Source organism: Taudactylus pleione, unplaced genomic scaffold (genome assembly GCF_031769625.1).
Source record: "Taudactylus pleione unplaced genomic scaffold, aTauple2 ptg000268l, whole genome shotgun sequence".
Classification (NCBI taxonomy): Eukaryota; Metazoa; Chordata; class Amphibia; order Anura; family Myobatrachidae; genus Taudactylus; species Taudactylus pleione.
Window position 1 is genome coordinate 4,443,033 of NW_028284670.1, and position 17,143 is coordinate 4,460,175.

Consider the following 17,143-nt stretch of genomic DNA (forward strand, 5'->3'; position numbering starts at 1 on the left):
GCCTGTGTGTATACATCATATATCTATAGCCTGCGTGTATACATCATATATCTATAGCCTGTGTGCATACATCATAGATCTATAACCTGTGTGCATACATCATATATCTATAGCCTGTGTGCATACATCATATATCTATAGCCTGTGTGCATACATCATATATCTATAACCTGTGTGAATACATCATATATCTATAGCCTACGTGCATACATCATCTATCTATAGCCTGTGTGCATACATCATATATCTATAGCCTGCGTGTATACATCATATATCTATAACCTGTGTGCATACATCATAGATCTATAGCCTGTGTGTATACATCATATACCTATAGCCTGTGTGTATACATCATATATCTATAGCCTGTGTGCATACATAATATATCTATAGAAGGCGTGTATACATCATATATATAGCCTACGTGCATACATCATCTATCTATAGCCTGTGTGCATACATCATATATCTATAGCCTGCGTGTATACATCATATATCTATAACCTGTGTGCATACATCATAGATCTATAGCCCGTGTATACATCATATATCTATAGCCTGTGTGCATACATAATATATCTATAGAAGGCGTGTATACATCATATATCTATAGCCTGCGTGTATACATCATATATCTATAGCCTGCGTGCATACATCATATATATATATAGCCTGTGTGCATACACCATATATCTATAGCCTGCGTGCAGCTTTGCAATTGCCATCCTTGCTGAATCAGGTCCAGTGTGTATTATTGTGTATTCTGTAGGGGACAGTGTGATTGTTTTTATTTATGTGTGAGTTGATGTGTTTTATTTTGTTTTTTGTGGGGGCCAATGTGATTGTTTTCTTCTGCAGGGGGCCAATGTATGTGTTTTCTCTTTCCCATGGGGACCATTGTGCTTGTTTTTCTCCGTGGGGGACTGAGGTGTTCCTTGGCAATTTTAAAATCTTGTTTGGTGTGCCGTGAGTTAAATAAGGTTGAAAATCACTGACATAGCAAATGTAGACTTCTCGCAGGGCTCTCATCAACATTCAGCCAAAACCCCATGTTCCCCGCACAATAACATGCCTTGCTGAAACTCCATGCCCCGTGGAAAGTCGGGTATTGATCTTATTCACGCTGACTTGTATTCTTTGGGTTTCAGACATTACAAGACAATGTATACCACTGTCTGACATCCACCCACGATTCTTCCTCCAGTGGGGGTTTAATAATATCAGCTTCGATACAATTAAAAGGGATTGGAGTCAAGGCCATGGCGACATACAATATTATAGACTATAAATATAAAAATTTATAGGTTAAGGGTTTTATTTACAAAGCAGCTGCTTTCTGGAGGGTTGCAGGGAAAAATTTAAAACAGCCCCCGCAGTCAGTATAAAGTATTCAGAGCTTTACACTGACTGCAGGTGCCGCTTTAAATTTACACCAGCAACCCACCGGAAAGCAATGGCTTACAAAAGGCGCTGCTTTGTAAATAGAGCCTAAATATTATAATGTATTATAAATTGTCTGTTGTAATACAATAATAGCTAAATAATCATTATATAACAAAAGGCGCTGCTTTGTAAATAGAGCCTAAAGATTATAATTTTATATAAATTGTCTATTGTAATACAATAATAGCTAAATAATCATTATATAACAAGAGGCGCTGCTTTGTAAATAGAGCCTAAAGATTATAATTTTATATAAATTGTCTATTGTAATACAATAATAGCTAAATAATCATTATATAACAAAAGGCGCTGCTTTGTAAATAGAGCCTAAAGATTATAATGTTATATAAATTGTCTATTGTAATACAATAATAGCTAAATAATCATTATATAACAAAAGGCGCTGCTTTGTAAATAGAGCCTAAAGATTATAATGTTATATAAATTGTCTATGGAAATTGTAATACAATAATAGCTAAATAATCAAACAAATCTAATTAAGCACATAGGAGGGCCAATAACCTGTCCATCTCCTGCACAATGAGAATAAGCTATAGCAATGTTATTACTAATGATGATGGAGCAATATTGTAGGTGAGGGCAAAGCTGGCAAAAAGGGGTCAACCAGTTACTAACAGGAAAATGGTCTATCTTCAGTCAGTCTTATAACTATAACAATAGCACATACGTGGCATAACAATAAGATAAGGTTAATTAATATAACATAATCTTATTAGCAAAGACAAAGGCAAGAAGATAGTTAAATCGCTAATAGAAACTGTAAGGAACAACCAAAGAAGGATTTCCCTGTACCATTTGCAACAATAAATCACAAACTGATTTTAAAAACCCTGGTATAAGAATAATATCCAGAGGCCAATCTCAAACATTAAGATTATTCCAGAAGAATTTGTTTTACCAAGACCCTAGAAACCAGGAGCTGTTCAGGTACCAGAAGAGGAGTTGGACTTGGACGTTACTGTATGTCAGTCCTGCCTTGGAGTGTGTTGTGGAATAGGTGAGGCAGCATTGGTAGGAGAGGAATCCTATGGAGTAGAAGAAGGGCCTGGGAGATTCAATTATTGAAGAAGATGAAGGGCTTCACCAAGGGTTCTGACAGAGAGGGCCCCCATCCAGTTGGACCTGCAATTTAAAGGTTTCCACCTATTTTTGATGTTATGTTCTCTCAGAGTTTTAGTTGTGTACTTTATTCCCCTTCTTCTCAACAGAGCAAAGGGAGATAAATTTTAGCATGTAAGTAGCTTGGTCCCTTCAGAGGCGATAGCTGTGGACTTCCTGTCCTTGGATTTCATCCTTAACTTGAAGTAACATCTCTAGGCAAGGCAGGGTGTTGCAACCAAGGCTCAAGAGCACAGTGAGCTCTATCAATTAGGGACAGGACTTCTGAAATGGAGGTACCAAGAGTATAAAAAAATAGAAGGAGGTAGTCCTCCAACTGGTCAGAGCATGTTATGGCAAAAGGGGGTGTGATGTGGCAATGACACATCATTGGGGGAGGAGCATGGGGCGTCCCCTCTTCACAATGCTGAGGTTAACGGCATTGTGAAGCAGGGGGCGGAGCCATGATGACGTGATTCAGCGCGAAACGCATCACGGCCCCCCCGCTGCCAGGGTTTATATTGTAACCACTGGGGGGGCGGATGGTTCGCCAGGACCCGTGAGTGGCACCTCATTTTTAGGAGGCTCCTGACCGAATCAGGAGGGTAGGCAAGTACACTCCAAAATCATGGGTGCCTCTCCCAGACATCCAGAAGAGTGGACAAGTATCCGGGATTCCATCTGCATGCCACCCACTTCCTGCATCATTGTATCCCCACCCCCTGCTTTACAATGCTGGAAATTGCAGCACTATAAAGAGGGGATGGGGCAATGATGAGGCTAGCGAAGCATCATGCCCAATCCTCGCTTTCCACTTAACAAAGCGACACCCCCTTCATCACCCATAGGAAAGTCAGCAAATATGATCTGTCCACACCTCATTACAGAAAACCTAATCATACAAAGCAGTTCTGCAGAGACTCGCATTGTGTGTGCTCAAGTGGGTTGGGTAGAGAATGCCGGCATTAGGGATGCCGGCATTAGTGATCCCAGTGGTCATCAGCCCGATGCCGGCATCCTAACAGGGCTAGGATACTGACACTTGTTGGTTGGTATCCTAACCCTCCCACTCTCCCTACCCATAACCCTCCCTCCCCGGGACATAACCCTAACCTCCCTCCCTAGTGCCTATACCTAAACTCCCCCTCCCTGCCTCCTAAACCTAAGTCTCCCCCATTAGTGCCTAATGCTAACCCTCCCCCAAACCACGCTACTTACCTCTGACTTGCCGGCGGTCAGGATGCCTGCAACAGGATTCTGATGGGTGTTAGGATTCCGGCGCTGGCATTCTGACCGCTGGAATCCCCTTGGCAGGTATTATGACTTCATCCCGCTCAAACCGATGTGACCAGATAGCAGCTGTTTTTTAAGGGGAGAAATAAATAATCCACCAATAAATTTAAAGCAAAGAAGTAGGTTAATAATATACTAATGTTTTAGTCTGAAAAAACTAATATGGCATTACCAAGAAATATATTGTACAACATAGTAGTGTTTCTTTAGCATTTTCCATCCTGAAATCTATTTATTCCCTGTGCATGTTGAGGGTCTGGTATACAGCGTTCCATGGTCACATTATACAGAGGGACTGGTATACAGCATTATATGGTCACATTATACAGAGGGACAGGTAAACAGCATTCTATGGTCACATTATACAGAGGGACTGGTATACAGCATTCTATGGTCACATTATACAGAGGGACTGGTATACAGCATTCTATGGTCACATTATACAGAGGGACTGGTATACAGCATTCTATGGTCACATTATACAGAGGGTCTGGTATACAGCATTCTATGGTCACATTATATAGAGGATCTGGTATACAGCATTCTATGGTCACATTATACAGAGGGTCTGGTATACAGCATTCTATGGTCACATTATACAGAGGGACTGGTATACAGCATTCTATGGTCACATTATACAGAGAGTCTGGTATACAGCATTCTATGGTCACATTATACAGAGGGACTGCTATACAGCATTCTATGGTCACATTATACAGAGGGATTGGTATACAGCATTCTATGGTCACATTATACAGAGGGACTGGTATACAGCATTCTATGGTCACATTATACAGAGGGACTGGTATACAGCATTCTATGGTCACATTATACAGAGGGACTGGTATACAGCATTCTCTGGTCACATTATACAGAGGGACTGGTATGCAGAATTCTATGGTCACATTATACAGAGGGACTGGTATACAGCATTCTATGGTCACATTATAAAGTGGGACTGGTATACAGCATTCTATGGTCACATTATACAGAGGGTCTGGTATACAGCATTCTATGGTCACATTATAAAGAGGGACTGGTATACAGCATTCTATGGTCACATTATACAGAGGGACTGGTATACAGCATTCTATGGTCACATTATACAGACGGTCTGGTATACTGCATTCTATGGTCACATTATACAGAGGGACTGGTATACAGCATTCTATGGTCACATTATACAGAGGGACTGGTATACAGCATTCTATGGTCACATTATACAGAGGGTCTGGTATACAGCATTCTATGGTCACATTATACAGAGGATCTAGTATACAGCATTCTATGGTCACATTATACAGAGGGACTGATATACAGCATTCTATGGTCACATTATACATAGGGATTGGTATACAGCATTCTATGGTCACATTATACAGAGGGACTGGTATACAGCATTCTATGGTCACATTATGCAATATTATAAAGCTCCTTTTCAAAGCTGTTATCACAAAACTCTTTATAATAATTTCAGCAACCTCTTCCTGCAGTGATTACAGTACAGTATGTCCTTCTCCCTCCACAGATCTCCCCATTCATCGGCAAACAATATAAGACCTGCGCAGTGGTCGGCAACGGGGGAATTTTACTCAATAGTTCTTGTGGTGATGAAATTGACAGCATGGACTATGTCTTCAGGTGAGAAATGAGTGACTAGTATTACAGCTGGTGACACATATATTCTCCCTGTGTTTGCGTGGGTTTCCTCCGGGTACTTCGGTTTCCTCCAATACTCCAAATATATACTAGTAGGTTAATTGGCTCCCAACAAAAATTAACCCTAGTGTGTATGTTTGTGAGCATGTGATAGGAAATATAGATTGTAAGCTCCACTGAGGCAGGGACTGATGTGAATGGACAAATATTCTCTGTAAAGCGCAGCGGGATATCTGTGTGCTATACAAATAACTGGTAATAAATAATAAATAAATAAATACATAGCAGGTAAGAGATGGATGATTGTAGTGTAACAGCTGGTGTAACACATACATAGCAGGTGAGGGATGGATGACTGTAGTGTAATTGCTGGTGTAACACATACGTAGCAGGTGAGGGATGGATGACTGTAGTGTAATAGCTGGTGTAACACATACATAGCAGGTGAGGGATGGATGACTGTAGTGTAACAGCTGGTGTAACACATACATAGCAGGTAACGAATGGATGACTGTAGCATAACAGCTGGTGTAACACATACATAGCAGGTGAGGGATGGATGACTGTAGTGTAACAGCTGGTGTAACACATACATAGGAGGTGAGGGATGGATGACTGTAGTGTAACAGCTGGTGTAACACATACATAGCAGGTGAGGGATGGATGACTGTAGTGTAACAACTGGTGTAACACATACATAGCAGGTGAGGGATGGATGACTGTAGTGTAACAGCTGGTGTAACACATACATAGCAGGTGAGGGATGGATGACTGTATTGTAACAGCTGGTGTAACACATACATAGCAGGTGAGGGATGGATGACTGTAGTGTAATTGCTGGTGTAACACATACATAGCAGGTGAGGGATGGATGACTGTAGTGTAATTGCTGGTGTAACACATACATAGCAGGTGAGGGATGGAAGACTGTAGTGTAACAGCTGGTGTAACACATACATAGCAGGTGAGGGATGGATGACTGTAATTTATCGGCTGGTGTAACACATACAAAGCAGGTGAGGGGCGTTTTTTCTTCAGGCCGCTTTTGCGAGTGGCCTGGAGATGGTCGCAATTATCATGACCATCGGGCTTGTGAGGAGACCCTGTGGTAGGGCCCCAACTCTCGTAAGCCCGAGTGGACTTCCTGTCGCTCCGGGTCTCGCACCAAAGGGGGCGTGCTGTCGATGGTGACTGACAGCACGTCCCCTTTGGTGGGTGTGCCATGGGCGTGGCTGCCAGATGGAGGCATTCCCATGGGAATGCCTACCATCTGAGTCCTGCCCCACTGATATCAGTTGTGATGTCAGTGGGAGTGATTTTTGCTCTGATAGAGCCAAAATCACTCCAGGGCTTGCGGCAGCGAGACCTTACTGCAGGGTCTCATCGCAAGCCCGATGATTGCGATGGTCTTGACCATCGCGACCATCATCATGGACGCTCGCTATAGCTGTGGGTGGTAACCCACAGCTATGCGAGCGTCCATGAGGCCGCTCCAAGTTGAGATAGGAGGGCCCTGATTCAGAGCGAGCGCTCTGTGCAGAGCATCCGGCTCTGAATCAGGCCCTTATTACAATAGTCACTGTCCTTTGTGTAGGATCCAGAATAATAGCCAGCTAGTTATTACCAGACTTGGTTGGATTGTCCGCAGCCTGAGATGTATGCAGAAGTTCCTGCACTGGTGTGCTGACATTGAGGCACAGGCTGGGAAGCAGTAGGTGGTGCTGTTCCAGAAGCAAATTCACACAAGGTCTCAGGTGCTGTGTCAAATAGTGGTGGGGTACTAGACGCGTTTCGCTGTGGCAGAACCCACAGCTTCCTCAGTAGCATGAAACAGAAAATATATCACTTGTATTTTGCACCTCAGTACCACAATGAAACTTAGTTTGCCCGTGATTTTACCCACCCCTATATGTCATTGAACCTTTGCATGAATTTTACATTCTTTGGTTCTTACTTGTTACAGGTTTAATTTGCCTCCTCTCCTAAACAAGGACACTGGTGAAAAGTCAGATATTGTCAGCACAAACCCCAGTATCCTGGTAAAAAAGTAAGATCCAAAACTTTTCTTACCTGTTTAGTTTTTTAAATAATGGTAAAAATATCCCCAAAAAAATTGGTTTTCCAATAACTGCTGTTTATCTTTTCATTCATACTGTAAAACAAGGCAAGTTGCTCAATCATTTTATAACTAGAGTTTCTTAAATTGGTAGACTTCAGTGGAACAATAAAAAATGTATCTTCCAGCTCTCAATTATTACAGCTTGAGTCTCCCATATCCAAATATTCCGAAATACGGAATATTCCGAAATACGGAATATTCCGAAATACGGAATATTCAGAAATACGGAATATTCAGAAATATGGAATATTCAGAAATACGGAATATTTTTAGCATGACTGAGATAGTGAAATCTTTGACTTTTGATGGTTCAATGTATACTAACTTTGTTTAAGGCACAAAATGATAAAAAATTTAGTATAAAATGACCTATAGGCTATGTGTATAAGGTGTATATGAAACATAAATTAATTTCATGTATGTACACAAACTTTGTTGGAGCCACAAAATTATTGAAAATATTGTATAAAATTTCCTGCATTCTGTGTTTAGATTTGGGCCCTATTCCTAAAACAGTTCAATATGGTATTACAAATATACCAAAATACGGAATATTCCGATATCCGAAATACCCTTGGTCCCAAGCATTTTGGATATGGGAGACTCAACCTGTACTAACAAAAAAATACATAAAGAAACTGCTTCTAAACTACAGTAGTAAGGGAGAGAGGGCCTGATTCACTACAGATCGCAATACTGTGTACGGACACAATTCAACTGCGATAGCAATCCAAACTATTGAGATCGCACATCTGTAATACTGTACTTAGCAGAATAGCGAAACCATTGGTACAATCGAGTACCATTGAACCCATGTGCACACTTGCGCAAATCCTGACCTTACTCAGAAATTGCTAATAACCATGGACGCTATGAGACCTCACATTGCGTATGGCTTTGCAGTGGCTAATTTATGCACACCCCTGAAATGGCCCGCCTGCATTCGCCCGACCAACCCCCTCCATCACCACCCACAAATGGGCTTTTCCTGTCAATCATTCTGCGATGGGTTTGCGTTGCCGCTGTGATCACAGTGCCAATCACAGTGGCGTACGCATGCGCAGAATGCACCAATCAGTGTGCGTATTAGCTACTGCAATCCAATCTGAATCAGGCCTAGAGAGAAGAAGGAGTTGCATACTCAGGTATTATTGCTAATACCGATGGTTCAAACTCTATACACCATTGTAAATACTTGGGGCCTGATTCAGAGCCGGACGCTCTGAACGAGCACCCGCTCTGAATCAGGGCGTGTTTTATTTATTTGTGAAGTTGCCTTTTGGACACTCACATAGCTGTGGGTGACCATCGCGACCATCGGGCTAGCGATGAGACCCTTGTGGTAGGGTCTCATTGCCGCAAACCCTGGAGTGATTTTGGCTCTATCAGAGCCAAAATCACTCCCACTGACATCACTAGTGAAGTCAGTGGGGCCGGACCCAGACGGTAGGCGTTCCCATGGGAACGCCTCCGTCTGGGCAGCCACACCCCCGGCACGCCCACCAATGGGGGCGTGCTGTCAATCACCATCGACAGCACGCCCCCTTTGGTGCGAGACCCATAACGACGGCTACCCCATCGTTATTCGGGTCTCGCACATGCGCATGATAGAGGCGCCTCCGTCGTGCGCATGCGCATTTGGGCAACATCGACCAGCTTGCGAGCGCTCAGCGCTCGCGAGGGGGTCTGAATGAGACCCTTGGTTCCATGTATCAGTTTCATTTTAAACTGTAAACAAAATGCTCCATACAGTTTCCCATTACCCACAGCTGGAACTGTAATTTAATTTATCTATTACTCCCCACTAGGGCAACCAACACTCGGCTGCTTATGTGGGCGTAAAGGTCGTTAATATAGCAATATTTATTATACATGTCCATGTCCTGCTTTGTATTGTATTGTATTGTAAGTCACTGGTTACTTATATGTTCATGTACTATGTAAGGTGCTGCAGAACAGTTGTAACGCCATATAAATAAATAATAATAATAATAATAATAATAATAATAATAATAACTATAAGTAACACACCTTGTCTTCCTCATACAGCAAACAATATATGATTTACACTGGACAGATTGTGAATGTGAATTTGCTTCTGGAATTTGTTCCGCTCCATATTTGCCTCCAAATGCACTTAAAAAAAAACATAAAAACTGCGCTCTAGTATTTTTGTTTGGACATAAACAATAATCTAAATGAGTAAAAATTAGTAGTTTATTTCAGCATAGACAATGACATATATTAATAAAGAGACTATTGATATCTCGTAATGCACTTAGCCATCAAGTATTACACTTTTGCGGGTTTTTAGAAGTGGAGCCCAGAGGATCAACCAATGATGATTTCCAAAAACCACACTTTAGTAAATGTTCCCTCTGGAGTTCCTTTCATTTGGAATTGGTATGATTCCCGTCAGCGGCAGCCCGACAGGAGCAGAGTGTGACGCAGCGAAAGCCCGACAGCGCTGGAAATCCCGATCGTGGATAGGTAAGTATTTACTAATCTAACTTAACCCCCCTAACCCTAACCCATCCTTTGGAGTGCTTACCCCTAACTTCCCCCCCAAGTGCATAACCCTAATCCACCCTCTAAGTGCCTAACCCTAACCACCCCCTTCCCCGCTGCCTAAACCTAAGTCCCCCGGGGGGGTGCCTAACCCTAATTCCCCACCGGGGGTGCCTAACCCTAACCCTCCCTCCCCCTAGCCTAACCCTAACCCTCCTGGGGGGGTGCCTATCCCTAAGTCCCCCCCGGGAGCCATAAACCTAACCCTCCCCCCCGGCTGTCCGCTCGCGGCGCCCGGCATCCCTACAATCAGGATGCTGGGCGCCGGTCTCCCGGCGTTGGGGAAATGCGGGCGTCTACATCTAGACGCCCGGCATTTCACCCTTGCTGGGAAATGACAGTCGGGAAGCCGGCTGCCGGTATTTAGGTAGTCGGCTTCCCGATTGCCTCCCCTTCATTTACCTAGTTCTAACGCCAATTGCACCACACAGCAGAATATATGGTCAAACCATTTTTTCCCAAAATATCTATTTATATACATTAATTACCACAATGTAAAAAAATACAGAAATGTGTGGGTTAGCATTCATGTAGACAGTAAAAGCAAAATCAAATCCTAAGTGTCGTATAATCAGAGCAACAGTATAAGGTTTTGCCAAAAGAAACCTAATTTTTCATAAAATGTTACTGCTACAGTACAGTATGTTGCCCATCTCTTGTCTGGGAATATTGGACCTTCTGGTATTCTGTTAGCTCCCATGATCTGGAACAGATCACGGTTAATGGGGCTAGTTGATGGTGCATCTTCTATGGAGCACAGGGGATTCCCCAATAACTAGATCAACAACCACAACCAACAAAATTACACCATTGTGTAATTTTTTTTTCTTACATTTCTTTCTATCTCTGCTGCCAACACCGTCCATGTCTTTCTCCTTTATTCCACATAAGTAAGTGACCACTTTGCTGCATCCTCTTGCAGGTTTGAGAGGCTTTACGAAAGACGAAAACCTTTCATTGACCTATTGAAAAGCTATGGCTCTGCAATGATCCTCTTACCGGCTTTCTCCTATGTCCAGAACACGGACCTCTCTCTGCGAGTACAACACTCTGTGGAAGACTTTGATTTGCAGAACAGAGTTGTATTCTTCCACCCAGGGTATCTCAAGCAACTGTCTACGTACTGGGAAAAGATGGGGCTGTCAGCCAAACGTATGTCCACGGGACTCATGCTGGTCAGTGCAGCTGTTGAGCTCTGCAATAGGGTGACACTGTATGGGTTCTGGCCATTTCCCCAAGATCCAGAAGGAAACAGTGTACCCCATCACTACTACGATAACATCTACCCAAAACCTGGCTTCCACTCCATGCCCGATGAGTTCTTTTTCTATGCAAAGATGCATATGAGGGGGGCTCTGTATCTTAAAGTTGGAAAGTGCTAGCTCGAGGGGTTGGGTATGAAATCCCAGCTGTTGGGCTGCCGCTGGTCAGAATACCAACAGCGGCATCCTGACAAGCAGAACTTTGACACCCATAGGAATGCACATAAGTATTATTCTAATCCCTACCCTATCTCCTACCCTAACCTCCACTCTAGTGCCTAAGCCTAACCTCCCCCTTCCCGTGCATTAAACATAAGACCCCCTCCCAAGTGCCTAAACCTAACCTCCCTCCCTAGTGCCCAAATCTTACCTCCCCCTCCCCACACCCTAATCCTAGCACTCCCTCCCCCTCCCCTAATACCTAACCCTAACCCTGCTACCTAACCCTAACCTCCACCTAACACCCCAATACTTAGAGATCAGCCCAACTATTTTGTTGCTCATGGCGTGGCGTGAGTCGCGCCATGGACTTGTGGCATGGCATGCAGGCCTCTGAGTCACGCCATGGACTTGTGGAATACCATGGTATTCTTCAACGAAGGATATGCTACGGCATGTAATACAGTGCTTTACCGCTGGGTGGCGAGTGCTCCACTTTTGTAATTGCATGTAATATAGTGCTTAACCGCTGGATGGCGAGAGCTCCACTGTACTGAATGTCTATCATATTCACAGCATTTGCATGAACGCACAACCCATACTGTATTTTTAATGTCGCATAATATACATATACAGTATATAGTACTGTACCGTACTGTACGTAACATCTTATAACAGGATGCAAATCACTGCACATACTGTATTGTACATACTGTACGGTACGGTGCAGTAACTGAATAGTAGAGAAGTTGCCGGAGTTGTTGTCACGGTATAACCGATACTGTAGAATAATGAGATGCACGCACAGCTTTCACTGATATGGGATGCATTACAGTATGACAATTTTTTTTTTTTTAAATTAAAAAACAGCAGCGGGAGGAGTGCACAAGGATGAGGCCACTCTCTGTGGTTCACTGTAGCTGTCGTGTGGGCTAGTGGTTAGATGATCACTTTATTTTTGTCACTGTCTGCTCTGGACACTATAGTGAAACTTGTTTAAAAGGCTATAGTGTTGTTGATTAAAAGGCTGCTTAAAAGAAAGACATTACAAACAGATTGTGTGTTTCAATAGTGCAAAACTTTCGTCAATGTCTGCATTTTCGTCAATCGGATTTCATGCGCATGCCCAGTGGAGGGTTTACAATGTAATCTGTAGTGCCCAGAGAGGGCTCTGTACTGTACTGTATTTCACTGAATAGTGATTTCATACTTTGGCTATGGTCGCTGACTGGGCTCTGCATCTGCAAACTGACGGTGCCATACAATTTAGCACCACAGAATAGTGATTTCATAACTAACTGCAGAAACTGTTAGTGAATCTACTGTCTAGAATGTGAGACAGGGCTCTGCATCACATACTGTGCGCCCAAAAACCGCAAAACGCAAACATGCGACAACGCATATGCGGTCTCAGCCTTGTGCACTATGGCTACGTCCCTTGGACTGTGTCTGAGAGTGGTTTCTGTCTGTGAGAGTGCGCTCTGTGTTCAAAGCTGACTGTGCGTTTGCTGCGCAAAATAGCGTTGCATCGCAAACTGATGACATTGGTGATGCTGCTCCAACCTTGCACACTAAGTACGGTAGTAGTGGGATCTGTATGAGAGAGAGCTCTCTGTATTACACAGTTGGCGCTATGGTGGCTGTCAGCCATCTGCGATGGATTAGAAATGGAGGGGGGTACAATGGGATCTGTGGCGCCAAGCCATACGCCATGTAGCGCTATGCTATCACTGAGCATGCGCAGTTGGCTGTATTACTGCAGTCGGTACAGTATTTGTACTCTACTGTAATGCTGTTGCATTTCCATCTCTGGCAGGCGCATGCCCAGTAGGAGGGCTGCGATGGGATTTCTGGTGCATGCCCAGTGGGCCGAGAGTCATACACAGTGCATCAGGTCCCTTCCCCCAAAGCAAGCCAAGAGCCTCACATTACCATAATAAAGGAAGCTTTGTTAATCCATTTACTGTAAGCAGTCAGCTCTGCCCTAGGACACCATCCCCCGTCTGCTAGGTCAACTAGTGTGCCGCTATGAATGTGCCTGTCCTGAATATTCAAAACTGACGGTGCCGTACAATTTAGCACCACAGAATAGTGATTTCATAACTGCAGAAACTGTTAGTGAATCTACTGTCTAGAATGTGACACAGGGCTCTGCATCACATACTGTGAGCCCAAAAACCGTATTTGTACTCTACTGTAATGCTGTTGCATTTCCATCTCTGGCGGGCGCATGCCCAGTAGGAGGACGGCGTGTGTCGTGCGTCGTGCGAAGTACGACGTGCGTCACTGGCTAGTCAAAATGGCTTCTTTGAGGGCAAGACGCTACTCGTCCGGCGAGCTCTTTGTGTTGGTTAAGTGGCGGGACCAAGCGTTCGCCACTAACCAAGACAAAGAGCTCGCCTACAGAAGTGCAAGCTGTGAAATACACAGGCTATATGGCCTGCGCCGCAACGTTCGCTCACTGCAGCGCAGGTGGTCGGACCTGCTGAGGAGGGATAGGCCTCGCCTACAGCGCATCCGGAGGCGTATAAGGCGAAGTAAGTACAGTATTGCTGTATAATCTCATGAATTACAGTATACTGTACAATAACGAATACAGTACAATGCACGACTCTGACATACTCTACATTACTGTACACTGCACTGTAGGGTGTTGGATAGTACAGTATCTGACGATGACTGACAGTTGTTAACACATGTTACTGTAGGTTAAATAAAAATTGTCATTAATTTATACAATAGGTGTTTGTACTGTATGTAATTCAGTCTTTAAGTGCGCCTGAGACCCAACACGTGCATCTGTCATTAAAAAGGTACTGTACAAAAAGTCAATAACACACAGATGCAGGGGTGTATCATCCTATTTGCCAGGATTTCACTCACCAGGGGTGCGCCGGCCAATGGGGGTTGACGCCCACAGTCATATACTGTACAGTATCCCTGTTGCCCATCACAGTGATTTCACAGCTGCCCGGCACTTACAGTAGAATACAGTACAGTAGACATACAGTACTGTATACACTGAGGGACGTTTTCAATTTTGGGGTGGTCTATTTACTGTTTTTAGCTGGTCTTGTCTTTTCACTCCAAGGGGGTCTATTTACTGTACTAAGCAGTGTTAGACAGTGAGAAGTGATAAAAAAGTTATAAGGTGTCAGTCAATCAGCTCCCAACTGTCATTTTTCAAACACAGCCTGTGAGATGACAGTTGGGAGAACATTGGTTGGCACTTTTTCACCCATTGGAGCAAAAACACGGGATTGGCTAAAAACAGTTTGGGAGATTACGTCATTTTGCCAGGCGTAAAATTATCGCTGTATTCAATTTGAAAGCTTTTCTGCCTACTGTAGGCAGGAAGTCAATGCAATGTACAGTAAGACAGTATGTTAAAAAGTTTCGCCTACTGTATGAATAGCAGGCAGAAAAATTTGGTGAATTGGGGTGCAATGTTGCGGGAAGCCTTCAACGTCCCCTAAAGGTACTGTAAACTGCGTAACTTTTTTAAAAAAAAGTCAGAACACACTAAAAATTCACTTTCATTTTGGGGGGCGGAAGAAAAAAAATTGGGGGGAAAAAGTGAAACTTGTAGGGGTAAATTTACTAAGATGGGAGTTCTATTTAAGAAGTTACTGTACTGTATGTTGCCCAAAGCATCCAATCAGATTCTACTGTACTTAGCATTTATCTACAGTAGCACCTTCTAGAAGATACTGTACAGTAATACCTGGAATCAGATTGGGTGCTATGGGCAACATCACTTAATAGCACTACCATCTTAGTACATTTACCCCCTAATATATAAAATGTACTGAGTTTAGTAAAAAAAAAAAAAAAGCGCTAAATGGGTATACAGTAGATCTGGGCATGCGCCTGAGATACGATGACGTACAGTATTGTAGGAAACACTCAAGCCAGGTGCAAACTTGGTATTGCAGGCGGCTGTAGTGTAATGGTAAATAATCAAACCAATACATTACGCTGCCTGTACAACCCTTTTGCGGGTTCGAAGCTTAAAAGGTTACACTTTTTATTTTTTATTAACAACTTTACACTTTTTGGTCAAAGTACTGTGGCATAGAAATACCAGAATTTCTGGATAATGTACTGTATTAGTGAAGATTTAAAACAAAATAAAATTACCGTATACAGTATATATTTTAAATGTCTCGAACCAGCGGGACAAGAAAATGGTAGATGCAGTAGGGCTTGGCATTAGCCCCCTAGACTACTGCATCTACTGTACTGTAGTTCCTAGAGTCATGGAATCACTACAATGTCTACCGTATTGTACTTACTATAATACAGACAACTGGGCATGCGCAGCGCTATGAGACTCAATACGCCACTGTGTAGCGCGCAACAATGCGGTATACTGTATGGCGTACCGTATGGAGCAACAAACTACAGTACTGTAGCTGGGCACATCTACAGTACAATAGATTGATTTTTGTAAGGGTTGGATAACAAGACTGAACTACAGTACTGTAGTGAACATTAAAAAAATAAATTAAATTATAAAGGTCTCGAACATAAGGAGAGAAGTGTAAGCAAGACGGATCGCCTAAGCCCTTGCTCACAAGTCTCTCCTAGTCTTCTACAATACTTTATGTGACATCTACAGTACCATACGATGAAGTACAGTACTCAGGCGTCTGTAGCGTAGAGGTAAGAAATCGAACATCTACATTGCAGACATCTGTACAACCCGGGTTCGAAACCAGGAAGCTTAATAATGAAGCTTTTCATTATTATTAGACAGTCAAGGTTACACTTTTTATTTTTAATATTATTATTACACAGTCAGTGTAATAATAACATACTTTCACTGTGTGTGAATCATGACCTGGTACTGTACAGTATGATATTCCATACTGTACGCCATGGCATACAGTACAAGGGTATGGCTATGGCGCAGCACCACTGGCAATGCATTGCAACCCCACCACTGGGCACAAGCCAGAGATCCTATTTGTACCGTAACCCATCAGAACTGGCTATAAGTTACCACAATGCAAACTGTGCTGACATTGATGCAATTTTGCGGTTTAAACGCCAAGTCAGTTTGTACTATAGAGACCCCTCTCTTATACACAGTCAACTATCAGTTACTAAACATATTAAATTACTAATGTTACCAAGTCTAAGACAGCATTTTCATTGACGCAAGTTTGCGCTCTGCATCTGCCCTACAAACTGCTGTTAGTCCATTACTGTAGCACCTTATGTAGTAATGAATTTACTATTGTGTGTACTGTGCGGTACTGTAAGTCTCGGACAGTGCAGAATGGCACTAGTGTGAAAATTCAACAGTACTGTCAGCAATACAGACAACTGGGCATGCACCATAAAATAGCGCTACTTAATGTATGGCTTGGCTCCACTGGACATGGGGCACACATTCCATTGTGATTAAAATCCGACCACTGGGCACGCGCAAACATTGACGCAATTTTGCGGTTTAAACGCGCAGTCAGTTTGATATACAGAAACCAGTCTCTTTAACAGGGCCCATTGCCACTTG

At 43.0% G+C, this 17,143-nt stretch overlaps 1 protein-coding gene across 1 annotated transcript in view; it reads left to right on the top strand.

Moving 5' to 3' along the window:
- The window catches only part of LOC148513905 (alpha-2,8-sialyltransferase 8E-like), a 55,811-nt gene extending 44,228 nt beyond the window's left edge, over positions 1-11,583 (top strand). The window contains exons 5-7 of the mRNA XM_088481325.1: positions 5,384-5,496; positions 7,478-7,561; positions 11,124-11,583. Coding sequence (XP_088337451.1) covers positions 5,384-5,496; positions 7,478-7,561; positions 11,124-11,583 — 657 coding nt within the window. The remainder of the gene's footprint in view (positions 1-5,383; positions 5,497-7,477; positions 7,562-11,123) is intronic.
- The last annotated feature ends 5,560 nt before the right edge of the window (positions 11,584-17,143 follow it).